This window comes from Pieris rapae, chromosome 11, assembly GCF_905147795.1.
Source record: "Pieris rapae chromosome 11, ilPieRapa1.1, whole genome shotgun sequence".
NCBI classification, from domain to species: Eukaryota; Metazoa; Arthropoda; class Insecta; order Lepidoptera; family Pieridae; genus Pieris; species Pieris rapae.
The window spans coordinates 3,845,643-3,867,054 of record NC_059519.1 but is presented as its reverse complement, the minus strand read 5'-3'; the positions used below and the strand labels follow the sequence as shown (position 1 = coordinate 3,867,054).

Genomic DNA, 21,412 nt, shown 5'->3' with positions numbered 1-21,412 from the left:
TGTGGTCATTACATTTGCATTTTGCACACTAATTTAATAATTGTATTCTTATTTTTTAAGTGCTTCTTTATTACCAAAGGTTACCTGTTTACAACTTAAATTACCGAGTATCCTGCACTAGTGTGCTTAACGGTTACCCGGTGGATGTTATGCCGCTCCAATCCCGAACTTTCTGCAACTACTTCTCAGTTCTAACCATTCTCTTCCCTCGAATTTTTATCATTATCAGCTACAAGAAGTATTGGTGATTGTATAATCATAGATATTAATTTAAGACTTGGGCGCGATGAAAGAAACTTACGCCGCTTTTAAGAAAATTCTTAAAACCACATTGGATTTTTTATGCCGGGAACGTTCGTGAACTTCGTTCTGATGAAATGATGTATCAGCCAATATTACTTGTTCTAAAAAAGCGGAATACTAATGCAAGTGAATCAGGTGCACTTTCTAGTGTTACGTGATGATGCGCAGATGTCGCGATACAAGCTTTTATTACGTAAACAATGACCAATTTGATCCATCTCAATCGCCACGAGACTGCTGCATACTTGATATTCATTACATAAAGAAACAACTAGGTTAGAAAATCATTGAAACTCTCGACACGTATGGAAGACAAAAATCATCGCCAAGAAACCGTTTTGCACTTCCGAGATAGAAATACGCATCGCCGGAGTCCCTAAAGTTGAGTAATGTACACCAGTAACATTTTATTTTTTAAATAAGTCCAAAATGCGCGTAGGCAAGCCCACGCCATGGATGTCAGCTTAACGTGGAGACTATGGGGCTGGGTCTACAGTCTAAGCCCTCTGCTATTCGAGGTGTGCCGAGTGAAGAGCCAAAGCATTCAAGTTAAGGGCGTGTATCAATCAACATCAGTTACGCTAATCAGCCTCCAGCCAGCCATGGGCGCATTAAGAAGACCCATGAAATCCCAGCGTAGTAGTAGTCTATCAGAACAGTGTAGAATGGCGTCCTTCCTACATTTCCTCCTCTCGTCTTTAGGCAATTAATTGATCGATTCTAGGGAATCTCTCTGTCTATTGCTGGAGAAACTAAACTCCGCAGCTTGAATCTAAATGTAAAGACGATGGAAAGAAACGTAACTGTATTATGACCTATCAAATAACGAAACTTCGCTGCTATGAAAGTTGATATAACCAAATAAAGACATCAGTGCCAACTAATGATGAAGCAGGAAATTGATGTGAAATCATAAAAACAAATGGTTACACATATCATAACTGTATAAAAAGATAATGCGACTTGGACATTTTGTATGTTAATGGAGGTGCAAAGTATAAGTGAGAGCGTTTATGGCCTTCGTCATAAGTTATGTCGAGTTTTAGTTATAGGTAAGGCTGCGTTTTCTGTAATATAACGCTCTCTGCAGCATATTTCGGCAGTTAGATATAATGAAAAATATGTTTTTTCTTATAATTTCCAGTTTAAAAAACCAGCTGTCATTTCACGTATATCTGTTACGACCGAAGGGGGCTGCATGAGCATACCACTACCAAAGGCCGGTAATGCTCTTGGAAACCTCTTGTTGTGTCATTGGACCGCGGTAAGCACTTAATCTTAAGAATTACGTTGTCTCTTAAAAGAGAATATAATTTTTTTTTACAAGTAAGGATAGGTTGTATCAGAATACAATTATAGGTGTATGTGCTGCCAAAGTAATTGAAGACTCGTTAATTGTTTGAAGGTAAGGTAAGGATTATATTATTTATATTACCTATATGAAAAAAAAATCATGAAACATTATTAATTATTAACTTTATAAAACATTTTAACATCCATCGATATTTCATATTAATTTTAGCAATTATTTATTTGTGTTTGTCTTTTACTATGTGTGTTAGGCGAATTAGTCAGTTAAGGTTAAGTGCTAAACAGTGGTAAGTGGAACACATGAACAGAGTTAGTTAGTTAGAGAGAGACTAAGTAGTGTTATTGAACATTTTTATATATATCTTATATATATCGTAGTTAATTTGGTTAGACTTAATTGACTAATTAATCTCAACTTAAGCATGTTCAATGATGTCTCAGTTAGTAGATTTCGTAATATGTATGATGTTGTTGTAAATAATTTATTAAAAAAATTACAAGTATTATTCATTAATTATAATAATCAATTGCATGCTTTAAGGTAACACAAAGCAAACGTAAGTTGGCTGTTTTATGTATTAAACGCGAAATAAAATAAAAGTATAATTAATTAGTATGCCATAATAAATGTTGGGAGTACCCTGTAATGCCACGAAAATAAACTCATGCGCCGCCTGATCAGGGGTTTTCCCCTTTTTGCATACGTATCTTAAAAGGGCTTTCAAAATAATTGATTAAACAAAGCTCAGACAAAACCACAAACATATTTAAGTAAACATTTATACTGTTGTATATGTAAATGTACGCAAAAAAATTGAAATGGAAATGGGCAGGACATGTTGCCCGGCTAACTGATCAGAGATGGACTAAAAAAGTAACATTCTGGAAAGGCCCACTAGGCAAAAGAACAAAAGGTAGACCTATTACACGATGGGAAGACGACATTAAAGCGATAGCTGGTCAAAATTGGAGTAAAGTAGCTGAAGACAGAGATAAATGGGCGTCACTGGAGGAGGCCTACACCCAACTTGGGGTTCCAGTAGAAAATACATAGAAATTTAGGTACACATACAATGACATGACAGAGAAATTATACTAACATATGTTAAACTACATGAACTAACACTAAAATGAATTGAAAGAAGTGTAAACTTTAAATACTGGAAATAAAAGGCTTTTTATTTTATTTATTTTATTTATATGTAAATGTAATTTTTAGAAAGGTGGTTATTTTTTTAAAGATCTTTTAAATATGATATTTCCTGATTAGTCTATCATAATATAGGATTATGGGGCGTGCCGAAAGTAAATTGTTCTTTGATAGGTGTAGTGCTGGGTCACAGGTTAATATATAGGAATAAAGTTACTTGAATAATGACGTCAATTTCCTAAGAATATGTCAAAGTGTCAAAGGTAATCTTAAAATGATGGACAGTCTTAGCAGCAAGTTTCATAAACTTTCTTCGTAAATGGAATGCGATATAGGGTTATCTATATATTTATACCAAAATTACTTGAACAAAATACTTTGAAATAGGGGGAATAAGTGGAATTAGCTTAAAACAAAGAGAAAAGTAAAAATATGGAAGAGGCTTCTACCCTAAAAATACAAATACACTAACAAAACTAAACTTAATTTTAGACCTTATAGTAACATAACTTATCCCTACACTAAAAAAATATCTTAAAATTTTATTGTATGGAATTAATAGGTTTAATAATAATAATAATTTTTACACGTTACATTAATGACAGATGCTCGTCTGATAAACACGGATGGACAGAGAGTTCCTTAATACACGGAATACTTTCACATGTATTAGACTGATTGATCGATGGAATAGAGATATATATGATTGACTGTAATAAATTTAAATTGGTTAACAGACATAGTAAATAGTAAGACGTTCACAAATATATATATTTGTGAACGTCTAATTTTATTTTTGATAGTGACGAAGTAATACATACAGATGTCTTGTAACATTTACTTTATTTCTATGGTAATTAAGATACAATTTTCAGTCCATGTTTTCATTGTGTCAAAAACAATCTGAGATCAGACCGTGACAGTCGACCGATCATCACATGCCAATAACCAAACCCTAAGAAGACAATTTATTTTTGGCGACAGATAGAATACAATCTCTTCGCTCGTTACACTCATATTTCATAAACAATATAAACCAAATGAAGAAAAAAAACCGTACAAATAATATTAAAATACATATGTCTATGTTTAAAATAGATCAAATAGCTTTTTAATTATTTTAAAAACTGGTGTAAGTTAAAATCTTAAGATAAGATACAGTTGAACTGTCATTTTCATACAAAGGTCTATCCACATACACCAATGCGACCTACCATGGATAGTTAGTTTTTATCAATATTTGTATTAATATGTCTATCTCAGATGGTAAGGTTTGGGCGTTAATCTTACCCATTTTGGAAAAAGTTGCAGTCACTTTCTAGTTTATTAATAAAACTGACGTTTTTTTTCTGCCACTGTATGCTTTTTTAAATCAACAATTGTAGTTATATAATTTTTAATGTAAATAACAGAACAAGTGGTCATTAATATAGCGTAAGACAGAATTCGAAATCTATGTGAACCTTCCCAAGAATTTGCATTGAATGACTCTCATGCGAGAAAGTTATATCACTTAAGTTTTTTGCAATTTTAACATTCTCCAAATTATTGTAAACACATTCGATAAGAGTTCAGTGAAGTGGAAGTCAAACGAATGATGCTTTTTATACTCGAACATTGGCTACCGAAACTGTAGAACTATTTAAAAATTAATAAATATATTTTTACTTTATTGCACAATTTACAATTTAAAATAGAAATAAAAAAGAGGTTGCAACTAGCCAACTTGCGATCTCTTCCAGGCAACCCGAATGGAAGAAAATATATTAAATTTAATTATGAGAAGTTATTTATAAAAATCATATTTCAAGTTTCCTAGCCTTTGCTTTACAACTGTCGTTGTTCATATGACTTTAGGGTTAAGAATTAAAACACGCTTAGCTAATTGACCAACTTTACTTTAACTTTTTTTTTTGTTCCAGCACAAATTTATTTCCTCATAACCTATCTGGAATCTACGGTATTTCATATAATTATTATAATATAATTCCATAAATTTCCAACGCGTTTTTAATATTATGACACGCAATTAGCAATCAGAGTAACAGTGCAACAATATCTCATACGAAACCAGTGTGACTACAATCTATAGAAAGGCGAGATGGATTGACCTGAGATCAATCCACTATTACTCATGGTTCCTATATTTAACGAATTATGAAACGTATTTACGATACGGTGCAATATAACGTAACAAACTTAGGCTACTTATATATTAGTTGTATTAAATGATCTGCGAATATGTTCAACTGTCTGCTCTTGCCCTTAGTGCAATATGGTTGCCAGCGTTAACACTTAGCACACCTTTACCGATTGTCTCTGTATAATGATAATAACACGGTTGTGAGCAGTGGCAAGTGATATTTCGTTCACGTCCCTGTCTATCACAACTGATTTTAAATATATTAAGATGATTATATCCAGGGGTCGCTTGCTGACGTTGTATTTCATGTAATAATTGTTGGGAAGTCACAAAAAATAAAGTAATCTTTATAAATATTACATACATCTAAATATTATAATATATTATTATATCATTCAAACCTAAACATAATATCCAAATATACAGTATTTACAATTGTCTTAACCTGCATATTATAACAATTTTTTAAAAAAAAGGAAATTAAAATAAATTTAAAATTTTGGTCCATGTGTATCTTTAACGCGGGCTGTTGAGCGAGGAAAGCACCAACTCTGGGATCACTGGTACGGTCTACCAGGTTCCAACTTAAATCTTTATTTAGTGGTAGTACTCTTGAACCCTGCAAAGACTCTTATATTTGACTTATATTTGAGCCGATAATATTTGCCGCCTGTTCTGCGACCGCCTCAGCAGTTTTGCTTGTCGGAGTGAGACTTATAATTTTTATTAAAAAGAATTTCCCGTAGTATACATGTAATAATAACTGAGACTAATTAATTATTTATCTATTTAAATTAATTTGCAAAACACAATACGAACATTTTTTCTTCTGTTTTTTTCTGTTCGTAATAATAATAATATTTGATTTGAAATTACGCAATTCTGAAAATTGTAGGTACACAGTAGAATAGACTTTGACAGAGTTATTAGGTACAGCACTCCAGTTAGATATTACCAGTTTTGATGCAGATCGTTTTAAAAAAAATTCTCATCAAGACCATCATCGTACTGCAATAATTATGAAAGTAAATGCCAAAGTTTACTTTCCCATATATATCGCAAAATAGAATGTTTTCAATACTCTGTCGTAATCTCTTTTAATCGTAATTTTATGGCATTCGTTACTTAATACGCACATAGCTGTAAGCCGACGACGGGAGTCATATGCTAATGCTAGTCTGTGAATCTAGTCCATGGCACAAGCATTTCTTTATATTTTGACGTCGAAGGCCGGCCTTCTACATAATAAAGATTTATATTTAAACAGCAACTGGATGTTTAAAAAAAATAAAAAATATTTTGGAACATAAGATCATCAAGGTATCAGTTATTCCACGTCATTAAATTTGAACCTGTAGGCATCCCTACTCATCGGCAAAAGCAAATCTTTAGCAAAACTAAAGATTCAGAATAGGGAGATTCTGTAAAAGGTGATCGAATTCATTTGTGTAGAATTTCACCCAGTGCAGTATTTGGTATTATTGTATCTTAGGCACTTACAGAAATAACTGATCAGCAATCTGCCTTACACTGGATTATGCAATTCTTATAAAGAATATCAAAAACCGTCGTTGCCATATTTTAAACAATTTGTGGCGATATTAAATATATCACTTGGCGCTCAACGCCGGTGGCAAAAGTTAAAATTTTTGGCTTTAATTCTGAATTGTTTTGCCAATTACCACCATGTTTGTTTTATTTCATTACAAGGTATCGTGGTAACTTGATTTATTTTACGACCAAAACTGCAAATATTTAAGTTATGGTCTTAACTGCTGAGTTAATGGCGGAATGCAGTTTATCAATGTCATTCAATTTTCCTTGACTTATTGACTCGATAAGGTTACGTTTCCCGTGTCAAATAAATACACTATTTTTAGAATTATGAAGTTATTTATACAATTTGAATTTTATTTTGTATTAAAACTTATTTTATTATTCGCTGGATAAGGCTAGTAAATATAAATAAAATATAATTATATATGAAATTATATATGACTTTTGAACCATATCCATCGGCGTAGAAATATAAATGAGATTAAAATTTACAAGTGGTGTACTTATTTTAAAATAATTTGTTTTCTTTTCGTTCTAGACATGTAACTTTTAAATATATATTCACTGTAAACTTTTACTAAAAAAATTACTACAAATAAAAAATTGTTAGCACATAAAATTACATTGCCCCAAATATCGGCTTTTTAGCACCATTTTACGCAAGAAGGCTCGTTACACTTTCGAAAGCTCTTCGAACTTGCAGGGTCATAACTGGTTATATAACCCTATATTTGCTGGAGAAAGTGCGTTAACCTAGGTAACCTATCAATGACGTAAAACCTAACTGGTTTATATATAGGTAATGTTAAGTGCATTTACGCATGTGATGTTTCTAGTTATATAATTAGCTGCAAGACTGTTTTGATAATTCCATATAAAATTTGATACTTAGAACATTCATTTTGCGATATCTTAGGCCCAAAGATGTATGCTTAGTCACGTTGGTGCCAATGTGTGTTACACCAGAAGTAATTAAGTGTTTTATTACCTTATATTTTTCGCGTTAGCTGACTATTTTAATGTTGTGTGTACTTACGGATCGTATGGACTTTTATTAATAAGAATTTTATTAGAGCGAAACGCTGAAAGTGTTATAAATCTTTGATGCGAATTTAATGCGATGAAGCTGTATGTGTCTAGATAAATGTAATTAACATAATTAACATAAGTGTATCGAATAAATTAAGATATAATAATTAGATGAATCAAGGATTAAAACGTATAAACCGGTTGTATGAAAGTAAAAGTAGGTTTAAAACAAAAGTGAAATGCGCAATGCCACATTTGATATGTGAATTGGATCATTATTGACTTACTGTTTTCGATACCATGTAAGTAGCATGTGATCTTGAGAATATTTTGATTATTTATAATGGGGACATATGTAAAAATCTTTAATACAAAAATAGATAGAATTTATTTACAGAAACTTAAAACAATTCGATCACAATTGACTAATTCGTTCAGTGGGGCACGCCGTATGATGATGATGGGGAAGGGATGCCGTATGACCCAGAGGGGGCGTTGATGGTTGAGTAACCGTGACCGCTGGAGTAACCGCTTGGGTAGCCGCTGGAGTAACCGCTGGAGTAACCGCCGGAGGAACCACCGGAGTATCCACCGGAGTAACCGCCGGTGTATCCGCCGGAGTATCCGTTGGAGTAACCGGAATGGTCTTCAACGGCCTGGTGATATTGAGCAACTTGGATACCTTGTTGAAGGGATTCTAATTCCACACCAACGATTCTGTCATGGGGTACTCCGTAAACGGGAGCGCCGTAGTGAGATGAGATTCCATGGCCGGAAGCGGAAGACTGGTAAGCCTGGTTGTGGATCTCGTCCTTGAGGATGACGTGACGGATCTTCTCCAATAGATGGGGGTCAATGTGGTAGCCTTCTGAGGTCTGGTGACCAACTGGGACGGAGCTGTAGTGCCCACCACTGCTTAGGACGGATCCAGAGCTGCCATGGCTGAGCCCTGGGGCGGAGTAACTGTACCCAACTGGGGGTTCGGCAACGGCACAGCCGATTAATGCCAAGGCGACCTGTTGACAAAGGATTAATTATAACATTTGCTTATGATTTTAGCGAAATAATATTTAATATATCTGATTCAATAATTTTTGACTTGATTATAAAATGAATTGATTGAAATGAATCGAAAACTAAAATTTAAAATTCGAACGCTAAAATTCCGAAGGCCTTAACCCCCGATCCTTAAAGGATACTAGGATATTCCACAACGACACAGACACTGAACACTGACACTTATCACTACACTGCAGTCCACTTACGATTGTCCACTGAGCCATGATGTGACCGGATCTGTTGCTCGTAGGTGTATGATGCCTCCAAGAATGGTCAGCGCTTATATAGCAAGTATTCTGCCTTAACTTTTACTTACATCCGCGCAGATGAAAACGAACTCTGTGTACGAATAAAATAGTAAACGGGTATTTTAAGGACCACACAGATGTTATTTTTTACGATTTGGGTGACTCAATCAAAATTGTAATCTCCTTTAAATTTAATTTTTTGTTGTACACATATGTTTCAGTGTTTTATTAGTAATTAAGTTTTATTAAGTTGTATAAAGCTCATGTATATAATATTAATCCTTTAAACACATATAGTGTATGTTACATTCTAAATTATTCAAACAAATTATTTATTTTAACAAATTAATAAATTTATAATTAATTCAAGGTCAATTCTATATTTTGTGTTTAAACATTAGGAAATCACAATAAATCTTCCAATTGCATATATAGCTTTATTTCAACGAAGAATGCACATACATTAATTAATTAAATAAATTATCAAATTGTGTAATAAGATCCAAAAGTCAATTTGTGCGAAAGTGTACCAAAAAGATTAAAAATGTATATTCTCAGCGATTGTACTAGAAAGGAGTTTTGAGTAACACAATTACGCAGTCTCACATATACTTTAATATGTATATATAATATTAAATCAAAACTAGTTGTAGATCATACGATATATATTGAGCAAGCGTTGCTTCTTTAATACACGGTCGGGTGAACCCGTGATGATTGTATCCATGCAGTCACCTACATAAAAACTAACAAGGAAATTTTAAGTCAAATTCTTAGATAAAAAAGGGCGAGATCTGATCTCAAGTAATACTAATGGTCAGTGATAGACAGAAGAAAAAGGAAAGTAGTTCAATGGAGAGCCCATTAGTTTGCTATCCTTTTATGGGGTGTTACGCTCTGTATACATACATACATATTATATACTTTGATGGGTAGCTTCTACAAACTGTGGTGCTTAAAAAAAGTTCAGAAACTATGAGGCATTTCGTACTCTGTCCCCAGATAAAAATTGGCAGAAAGAGAGGGCCTCATTTGAAACCTGATTAGCACGTAGCTGAGAGACAAGAAGACACTAGATACTAGATATATAACCTCTAGTTGCTCGGTGCTGCTGCCCAAAATGTCCATAATTGTATTGGAGTTCGTTACAGAATATATTTTGGAACAAAAAATTAAAATATAAGCAAAAGGACTGAAGGCTAACGGCTGTGTTTTTCTCCATAATGACTTGCAGCAACTATAAATGTGATAACTGGGTCATACCATTTATTTGTAATATAATTGATTTGTATAGGGTCAATTTCTTTCGATGTTCTACAGCAGATATCATAACCTGGGTTCAAATTTCGGATTGGACTTGTATTTATGGACTACTATACTTTGGAGTTAACTGATTAACGTTTGTAACGGTGCATTTAAATTCAGTCTAAAGACGTTAAGCTAATAGGATAATTAATGGTTCTATAAACATGAAAAAATTTGCATATTGCGTTAAAATCTACACAAGTTTAATCTTACATAAACAGGTGTAATTGTTTATTTTTACATAATTGCTGAGTAGTTTTTATATATAGTAATGTGTAATTTTTGTTTTATTTTGAGTGTAATTAAATCTAGCCTGTATTCCAGTCCATAAAACGGGGTGTTTTGAAGTTGGATTTTTTGGACCTTCAAAATCATACTGAGAACCAAGAGTGTGATATTTTTTTAAAAACAACACCTGATGTATGAAAAAATAATCACTCTTACTGATAAATTTACCACGGCGCAATCACAATTTAAAATAAATTTGAACTAAAATCAGATTTTTTGTTAAAGGCGTAACAAGACTAATAGAAAATAAGCATGCAACAAACAATAACGCGGTACAACCGTTTTAGATCTGGAACTCAGATTTCTGTATCAGTTTCATGATCATTTTTTGTTATTAATAGGCAAGTAAGTGATCAGCCGTCTACGCACTTGTCTGCCATACTGTTTTGATAAAAATTAAACACTCCCAATGCACACAAAGAAAATACGAGTAAGACTACTTTAATATTTTTATTCATAATAATAATTACTAGCAACGTTAAATGGGTTAAAAATCATAATAAAAACAATTTATTTTGATCACATATAAAATAACTAGGACATAATAACAGTAGGTAGACAATAAATGTAGTGGGCGGTATTAAAACTATAGAAACTTTAAGTTTAAATAAAGTTTGTAAAAATGATTTCTATAAATGATTGCTATACATCTCATGCGTCAATATTTCAAATTAAAAGCAATTAAAAGTTTTTCCGAAGGTAAAAAAGTTTGTTTGGTTATCAAGGCAACCGTAAATGCGTTATGTAGTTAAATACAGAACGCTTAATTTATTCTCAAGGTAACTGGTGTACTGGTGTACTGGTGTAGTTGATTAGATTAGGCCAACCTTAAAAATAATATCAAAGAACAACGGTAGAAAACTGCTGTATTTTTTTTATAATTATGTTCTAATTGAGACAAGCCTCATATGTCCACAGACACAATTATATATTATATAGACTCTATTCCTTAAAGCTTCAGATACATAGAGGTGTAGTCTTAGTGCTAACCATTACTCCCGGTTGTCAGATTCAATACGTTTTGACTGACCTATGTAGATATTAGACAATTGTCTTTAAGTCATCGTAATCCGTCAAAAGACTAACAAATAAAATTACTGTAGTATATATGAAATCAAGAAACGCAAAAATTGCCAATAACAAAAAAACAGATTTAAGTTCTACAAGAATTTATGGACTCACAATTTTGTTGCATCGAATGCCCCCAAAACGGAGCGACAAAATGACAACTGTCTATCTATATATATCTAGATATCCTCAATTAAATCACCCTGCACTTACAACTAAATTACTTATATTGAACCTCGGAAAAAAAAGAAAAACGCAATACGCTATGACATAACTTTTAATTACAATTAAAAAGCATATGAGTAATTGCATTGGAGTAATCTAGTTACACAAAGTGCCTTGACATACTTTGTCCATCCTATCGGATGCTGCAATCGGATATTATCTATTAATTATGTTCTAAATGGCTTTATATAATTAAGGCTGTGGTGTGGTCCTCTAGAATTCTTCACGACTTCTTATCCTTGAAAATATATTAATGTTAATTATGATATTGTGAATATTCTCTATGTGCCTATACTTCCGTATAACATTTATCAGCCTTTTGTTAAAACGTAATAAAATCTTTTTTTTATACAATTGTAATATTGATTTTAAATAAATGGAAGGCTGTCAATGTATTAACCCTAAAAAAGTTGCAAGGAAAATACCCTGTTTGTTTTTAATGGATCAAAGTTCTATATTCTAATGTAAATAATAACAACTGAAGGAAAACAATCCGGCAGGGCTCCCGCAGGCGGTGGGTAGGTTAGGTAGGTTTTTTTTTTTGGTCCTAATAAGCCTACCTTCCCCGGCTACTTTATCACCGGGGCGACGACTAAGCTAATCATCCTTCTTTTCTTTCATTCATGCTCTAAATAAAAAATACACATTTTTTATTTACAGTAGCTTAGGTGTTTACAAATTTGCCTTTAGGGGGCTGGGAGTTGATGCTATTTGATACATTCTTTCTCCCAGCCTCAGGTTGGGTAGGTAGGTCAGTACCTGATGGTAATTATCTGCCATTACTATTCGAGTCCTTAGCGGAATCTATCCTCCCGAAAGGGGATACGTGGATGTATGAAAATAATTAATAAAGTTTTTAATTTTCGGTGGGCTTCATAACATTTCCAATACTGTATGAAATAGCTAGTCTTTTTATAACTATTGTTATCTATGACTGTTTAATATTGTATAATTTTTTCATGTACTACTTTATATGTGATATAAAAGCGAAAGGCTTATATTATTAAATATATTTGTGACCGGCATATTGCCGGTCACAAATATATTTTTAATTTTGACAAAATTTGTAAATTAGCCGTTATATATATAACGGCTTATTATATAGGTAAATCACATACATACCTGAACTCGAAACCGATGCTCTAATACGCAGGCTGCGTTTGATCGGACCAGCGTATCAATCAGCGATTTACAAGCCCTCCCAGTCGCTGAGGATTAATTATAGACTGAAAGAGACTATGTACTAACATGGCCAGGACTCCAGTTCTTCTGACAGACATTTCACATCTTAGGTGAAGATCAATTTCAGTCTGTTCTGTTGGTCATTCGTTTTTATACAAGAGATATGTTGTGCAAAGATAAACGATTTTCTACATTTAAATATTATATCTGTCAGTTATAGCAAAATAAATTAAGATCATAACATTGTAGTTAACATGACTTCGTGTCATGTCACCAGTTACTCAGAGTAATGTTTAACGGAGGCATATCATATATGTAGCTATTTAATAATTTTGGGTACTTGTTTTTATTTGGCAAGTGTTATTTCTGTATTAATTTTAGGTACTGCAAATAAATGAATGTCATGTGACACAAGTTGTGTGAGTGTAACCAACTTTATATTATTTAAGAAATTTCAAATACTATTTAACGTCAAATATATGTTACTTTTGTGTCTTGAAATACTGACCACAGCACTTTACATTATTTTTGATCACTTTACTTAAGCGCTCTTTTTGTTCGGCTATATTGATATTAAAATATGTAAAAATTATGGTTTATTTCTTTTTAATGTAGAAGGCGGGAATATCAGTGCTACCATATAATATGTTGATACAACATATTCACTGTAAAGACTTGGTTGTTCTTAATAAAATTCGTTGCGTTGCTTGCGGATTACATTCCAACCACATCGCTTTTCATGTAGGTATATAAAAATTGAAACTACTATGTTAATTTACGTACTTTACCACTTGGAACAAAAGTATGGATGCATCTAAATGCTTATTACTCTATGCGCAGAGGCAAACGACACGCGTCCGGAGGCTCTATTGTGTCAGAGGTCAATGGCACGATCATCTCAATCATGCGATCATTCAGTCGTATTTTCTAACTTATTTATTCTAATAAGCAAATTGTCTTGTACACATCTTAGAAATGTTTTCGCATTACTTTCTTCTTCTCGATCGTCATCATTTCTCTCTCTGCGAGGTGAACATTCCCTATCCCCAAAACAAAATAACTAACTAATAGATAACTGGGGATGTGACTTTAACTTAGAATCATCAGAAACTCTACTAGTGAGAATTCCGGTGGAGCAATAAAACCACCTCGAATACTTTTAACACGACCAGGACAGCTGCATTAATATCAATCGCATTCCATGAATCATAATTATTATATAAATTATATTGAAAATTATATTATTTCTTCGTACTGCTATATTAACGTGAGAAAAAAGTGTGATTCATCTCCACTATCCGTCAAAGTTTTATGCAAATTAATCATGACTTTCAAATTGCTAAATAGTTACAAGTATGACCTCTTAAAAGTGGCAATTAAATTTTTACTATCACTATATAAATTCTCAAATATATTTATGACGGTAATTTGCGAAGTTTTATACAATTCTCCGAGATGAAATACAATTATTTTTCTAATTAAAAAATGAATAAATTATAGTAATAAAAAAAAAACCCTCAGGTCGTGAGTTCGAACCCCAGCCACTAGTTTTATTATTTTTTCCATGTACGCTTTAAAGTTAACGCTTCGTAAAGACGGAAAAGAAAAACTGCATCTACTTTGTCCTGTTGCAGTGTTATTACAATATATCTACATATAATATAAAAACCAATTGCTGCTTGTTTATCTCCGTGAATTCGAGAATAACTGGACCGACTTGGTTATCTTGAAATATTTGTGGAAGTTCGAGGAAAGTATAAACGATGGGAAACGTAAAGTAAAGAAAAATAGTTATCACGACAATTGCATTTTCAAAAATTTATAGGTATTTTTTTTTAAGAAAAAAATTGGCATTTGGGTGTCATAGAAGCCGCCGTATTAAGTGTTTTAAATATAGGTATTTTTAGGTAAGACCCAGTAAACCTTAACGCAACGATCACGCATCTAAAATCAATTAAATAAACACAATAATTTATTATTACTTATTCAAGAGATTTTTTTAGTTGAAATTATTTTACAAGTTTAATACTAGTATTAAAACTATTCAGGTCTATCGATAACGCTCTCCTCTTAATATCGCTATTTGATATGTTTCAATTTTTTACCACTAGCGATGAAACATAATATAAGGAAGTAGATACTAGAGGCTACAGACTACAATATTTATATTTGTGATATTCATAGATCTATCTATAAATCTGTTTACAAAACCCCAGGTTACGTATGTATCAGTGAAAGGATATATTTATCAATTGGTTAAGCTGCTCTGTCGTGCAGTATAACACGGCCGGTTTAGTTTGTTTTATCGTAGATTTGATCGTTTTAGAAGTTCAGTATCAACGTTTGCGATATTTCCATGAATTTCTGTTTATGGTTTAAGAGAGCTTAATGAAACCCCATTCATTTAAAATTAAGTACGTGCTTACAAAGTACACATATCTAGTTATTATTAAAGTAAGAGCCCCTATAGATGATTATGTACCAGTATATTATCACTCCAGGTATTTGTATATCTATATTTACACTGTATACGTGCTAATGATAGTATTAATAAATATAAAATCTGCTTTTACTGCACTGGACTTTTTGCGACAGAATTTCCATCTAAAGTTCTAATATGTAACTACTAAATGAATACATCAACCAATAGCGTGTAATTTTTCTTGATCTCCCTTTCTCACTCCCTCTCAATCAGTCTCAATCGCTTTCTCCCTTTTTACAACAGAAACGCTGCACATCTTCGTGACGTTCCGTAAAAAATAATAAATGCGCCTAAAGAAATTTCACTTTCAAAATTATTTGTTTTATTTCATAGATATTGGCAATTATATGACTGAATTATATAAAAAAAAAACAAATAAATTAGGCAATAGTCTAATATGGAACGGGGTTTATTATTTAATGAGGACAAATCCATTATACAGACGAGGCAAAGCTAAGCTAACGGCGTATAAAAATATATTAGACAATACTATTTTATTTTTTGAAATAATTATTGAAGTTATTGCTTTTCAGTATAATCTTCAGTAATTACGTTTGAGTGACGCGTGTATTCGGTATCGCTCTAATAACTTTCATTCGCACGCTGAGATCATCTCAACCGGGAAGGACGCTAGTTCCATTATACGAATTCAAGCTTTTGAAACAATCATTAAAAATGTTAGTATTCATAGGAAGAATTAAAGGGTTGTCAGTACCAACAAATGAAAACATTAAAATTGTACTTATTGATAAAAACATTAAAATATATGTTCTATAACAAGCAGAACACAACTGCAGTCTTTAGGCAAGGTTCAAACAAGGCGAATTCTTTGTCCGAGGTTGCTGCCAGCTTTTCGGTCACCTGTGATTTCGACTAACCTTTATGAAAGTTCTTGAAAATATCTGGATATTTTTGCATTTGGCTATTATAGCGAACAATCAGGGAGATGTTTATGCATAATGTATCTTTCAATTACTCATAGGTTAAATTTTGTCCATTAGTACATAGCCGGGGATCGCACCTACGACCTAAGGGATGAGAGTCGCACTCTGAAGCCACTAGGCCATCACTGCTGTGATATATATTATCTTCTGAGTTTGATTTTTATATTAATACTGTAAGAATATAAAATAAGGTAAATTTTATATTTTAGATATCATTTAACATCAGATGGCCTCCTGCCCGTTTGCCCCCTGTTCTATAAAAAAAGAATACAATGATAACTATAATGAAATGTATGTAATATTAAACACTACCATAACCGGTATATAATGGAAACACTCAATCGAAGTGATACACTCATACGCAGAGCACATTCACCGATCATTATGTAAAGTGTATTTTAAGTCTGAAGGTGCGGCTTAAAATTTCGTAATAGCGATTGTTATAATTTACTAAAGTGAACGTTTTCGAATACTATATTAAGTTATAAGGTCGTGAGACTTATTTATATTTCATTATCGATAAACTATATAGAAAAGAGAATTGTTTGTGATATTAAAAAAGTTGACAAGAACTGGTCTGGCCTATGTTTTATATGTCCGTTTCGTAATAAGTCAGGAAAGTATGGTCTTAGCAAGTGGCGAGTATTAAATGTGCACTCAACAAATCAATTGGTGATTTGAATGCATGCCCTCAGACTTGAGAGGCACACGCTCTCTGTCAGGTTCAGCAGTTATTGTGTAGAACTGACAGAAGCGTCTTTTAAAGACATATGACACCAATTTAGAAAAATTAACTAAATAAACTAAGTAATTTTGAATTGAGTAAAGTTGGAATAGCTTTACTAATTTATACTTGACAAAGAGTAAATAACAAATAAAACTGTTTCAAATTACAGAGCCATAGCTAATATCTATTAAGAATTGCCCTCTGTCTACAGATCGAATATCGGATGCTACAGGGGTGATTGTTAGTTAGAAAGGCATACAATCCTGTTCATAGGATTTAGACAAATCTAATTAAATCTTTTTACTTTCTAGATGTTCGAATGCTAATGACTCCGGCAGTAATTGAAAGCTAAAGCGCTGGTATGATTGCTTTTCTATGCGACCACAAACATTATTTCAAACAGCGCTGGAGTTTAGCCCTTTTATGGCTGACATGACAGCTAAGGAGGGATCATGCAATCTTCCCCAAAGAGCTCATCACGGGTTCCTTCAAGGGCCGGACAAATCTCCTGGATAGCAGAATTGCGGCCAATGTTTTTCACATGAATCACTCACTAAATGTCCACGGGATCTGAAATTTGTATTGGAACATGTTTTTCACAACAAAAATTAGGAAATAGATCGTATAAATACATAGGTAAATAGCCAAAACTTAAACCATACGCAACGGCCTTGTATAAGTGATATAAGCGTTTTGTAACAGATGTTATCTCAATCAAGAGCTGCCTGTAATGACAGCCATGACGGATTGTGCTAACTAAAATGTTTGCAACGCCATAAAATACAATTTCCCACCGATCTTGTGCTATTATGAATTTTTATATATTAAATATCTATTGTCGTTTTGAATCGTATCCAAATATGAAGTGTCAAAAATCTTTGTTACACAGATTTAATAATATAAAATAGAATCTCTACCTAAAAATGCGAATGATTAAAATCTCAGCTGTCAGAATTGTCTCGCTCTATATATGCATATACACTTTGCTAGTCTAACACTAGCTTAAGTATCACCGTTAGTATATATTCTAGCTTTATTAATGAATTAATTTGGGTAACTCCAACAGGCAATGATGATCCATTAACAGATTTCAGCAGGTGTTTCTGATACAGGCGGAAACCACCACCCACGGAAGCAACTGCCTGAAGGCTCACAAGTGTGTTGCCGGCCTTTTGGCAATTGGTACCTCATCTTACAGAAGTTTAATACCAACATTCGAAAAAAACAAATTTCAGACATGAAACCTATTTGTATCACGAATAGATATAAATTTAAAATAGAAACCAATGGATGCGTTATAGAATCACAACATAAATAACTGGTGGGCGTATGAACGTCTGTAAAATCGATTATTCCAATACGGATATTATATCACTGAGGTTAGTTGGCTAGTTGCTTAAGTAACCAACCATTTGATATAATTGCGATTTTAATAAAGTCGAAATACAAACATTCCTGTATCTAATTCCTCGATGGCATATCTTCATAGACAATAAAATCAGACTTCTAAGCCAAAAACATAGATTTATTGCTTTTGTATTTGTATAGTCTCACTATATCTTGATAATATTACTGGAACATCTCACTATTAAGAATCGAACTTGAAATCGATTAATTAGTAGAAAAGTTTAGCTCCAAAAGCTTTAAATTTATAAAAAGATCCGTTATAGATTTATAATTCAAATTTCGTAAGTCGTGTTCCAATTTTAATTTTAAAATGTGTAATAGTTAAAATACTATTTTTTTGTCGTTGCTGTTAATTCTTAAGTGTTACCAAAGGTGAGCAATATCTGCTAAACGGTTGCGCGATGCGTTAAAAGCCCTTTCTCCGAATGATACTAAAGTTGTTGAGTAATGTGTATTATGTGTATTACAGATTCGCTTACAAACCCAGTTATTACAATTTAATAATCATGTTACACAATTGTTCGCATTATTCAAAGGTTTGATATACATTACCGAATCCAAAGAGTTTCCCATACATAAAGAGTTACCACATGCAGGATTACAAGTACTGTTATACCTAGAGTACACTTTCATCCCCTTCAGTCAAATTTTATTTTCGCTTAAACGAAAAGAGACAGAGGATTGCTATTCTTGAATTGGTGAGCTGATTTGCTTTTTATGAAAAATGTTAATTTTGAACTGAAAATAAGATGATTAAACTTACATAAAAAACTTATTTCAACATTTGAGTAACACTCTCATGGTCAAGTAAACGTTCACATTAAATGATAAATAAGTTCTATTCACCTTTCGCAATGAGTTTAAAATTATTCAGTGCATATCCCGATAGTTACCTATAAGTCCGTTTTATTACATCTTGAGAAAGCATTGTGCGGTCTGAATGTACAATGGCTATAACTCTGATATGATCATGATGACCTAGTACTTTTGTTTGATAGTCATGCGTAATACTTTATTAATTTTATTCTGAAATATGTATTTAAAAAAATGGTTAAAGGACCGGCTTATGAACACTTTGTTGGAGATGCTCCTGAAACCTAACATGCAGTCAGAAGAAGTTGTAACAGTTTAAAAAACAAAAAAAAAAACAAATTGTAATTTAAATAAAAACGTTATGGAATTAACTATTAAGTTTTGTTTATGGAAGAGCTGTGAAGTAAAAATACAAGTATTTTTTACTGAAAATTGCCAAATCTTCCTACTGATAATGTATAAACACATTTTCATTTATTACTCATACAATTATTATGAATGACATTTGAATAAATACAATCTCTTAAATTTTGTTGGTTTTTTTTCGCCGCAGAAGGCGTCATAGAGAAGTTAAAAGATAATTAACATAAATATGTCATAAGAATGCTCCAAAACAGATCGGTCACAAAGAGGTAACGGTGTCAATAGCAGGCCATTGTTAATGATTGTGCGTTAAAACCCAAAGCGCGTAGTACAAATAATAACATTGTGGCACAAGACACACGCGAGAAGTGTCTTATAATTTAAGTTGCACGCGACGGAAAATTTTGAAATTTTTATCCGAAAAAAATTAAGTTTATTGACGCAATGAACAAGTTTTATTGGAGTTGCATTTACGTATCAGAATGATACTGGCTATAGTGTGATGCAAAAATGACATTTATTTCAAAATTTAAAATACCAAATTTCCCGTTTTACACAATATTCTCATGTAACGTTAGTTTTTTAAAACATTTACCATTAATAAGGTCTAAATATGGTCTAAGCACACTAAATTAGAGAAATAGAATAATGCACCCAATATTTATTTTCTGCCGAAGACCTGAGTTGGAAATTTTTGGACCGGCCAAAGTAGATCTATCAATTCAACATGTATTCTCTTTGTATTCTCAAGCATCTCCATCTCCACCCATGGAGATGCAAGAATCAGACCGATCTGGATGATCAAGATATCAAATGATTCGGATATTCAGCGATCGTCACACAATACATCAATAGTACCCGTTATTGGCAAAATCCTCATCCAAATACCGCCATTTCCACCAATACTTTGTCGCTCCACTTTTGTTTTGAATATATATTAATTACCGCTTTATACATTTATTTCGTTAAAAGCAGGCACTAGCCAAAATCACTATTGTAGATTTAGTTTTATCTTAGTATGTGATGTTTGAATTCAATAAATATGTATTGATAGAAAGTAAAATAAGATCCTACAAATTCCTCTCATTATTTTATTTAGAACACAAAATCACCTCTAACTTTTCCCTACCAGACCACAACAAACAGACAATATAAGAAATACTATTATATAATACGGTTTAGTGAATTTATTTAAACTCGCTTGCATCATATACTTTGTACCACATATGTGACAATAAAGTGATTTTAACGTTACATAAGTGCGCCAGTTAGAACACGTAGTCATGCGGGGTTGGGTAAGACAATAAAGAGGGTAATGTTCACTTTCGAAATTATACCTAACATGTAAGTTACCCGAGATTTACAGCTTTTTTGTCCTTGGTTTAAATTTCGAGGTAAAGTAAATAAACTCGGCGGGGCTACAACCATTTTTCCAACCAGATCAAACTTTATAATTTAAAAAAAAAAATTATTTATGAATGTTTATCATAAAGGTTGAATATCAGGTTGAAAATGTAATTAGTTCTTTAATAAACCTTATTTTGTTTACACAATTTGCGTGGTTTTAAGTTTTACATCCATATGTAATAATACAATTAAATGCGTGCATGCGCTGGCATAGGACTAATGACCAAAATACTTAAAATTTGTCTGAAAAATCAGACATTCTGAATTCATTTTAAAAGAATGAATTTAGAATGTCTAAATTTATTCATTTTTACTTAGCTACTTTGGACTCGTCAGTCAGCACTAACTTCCTTTCAAAATAGCTTTATATGATCATCATAATTTCTCGTACATGTCATAAT

General features: G+C 32.5%; 1 protein-coding gene across 1 annotated transcript; it reads right to left on the bottom strand.

Moving 5' to 3' along the window:
- Nucleotides 1–7,862: 7,862 nt before the first annotated feature.
- LOC110997402 (prisilkin-39) lies at nt 7,863–8,894 on the bottom strand. Its single transcript, XM_022265548.2, has 2 exons — nt 8,759–8,894; nt 7,863–8,509 (listed from the first exon to the last, which is right to left on the bottom strand). Exons 1-2 carry the CDS (start codon nt 8,774–8,776, stop codon nt 7,928–7,930), a joined length of 600 nt encoding a protein of 199 aa, XP_022121240.2. The 5' UTR covers nt 8,777–8,894; the 3' UTR covers nt 7,863–7,927.
- Nucleotides 8,895–21,412: the final 12,518 nt, after the last annotated feature.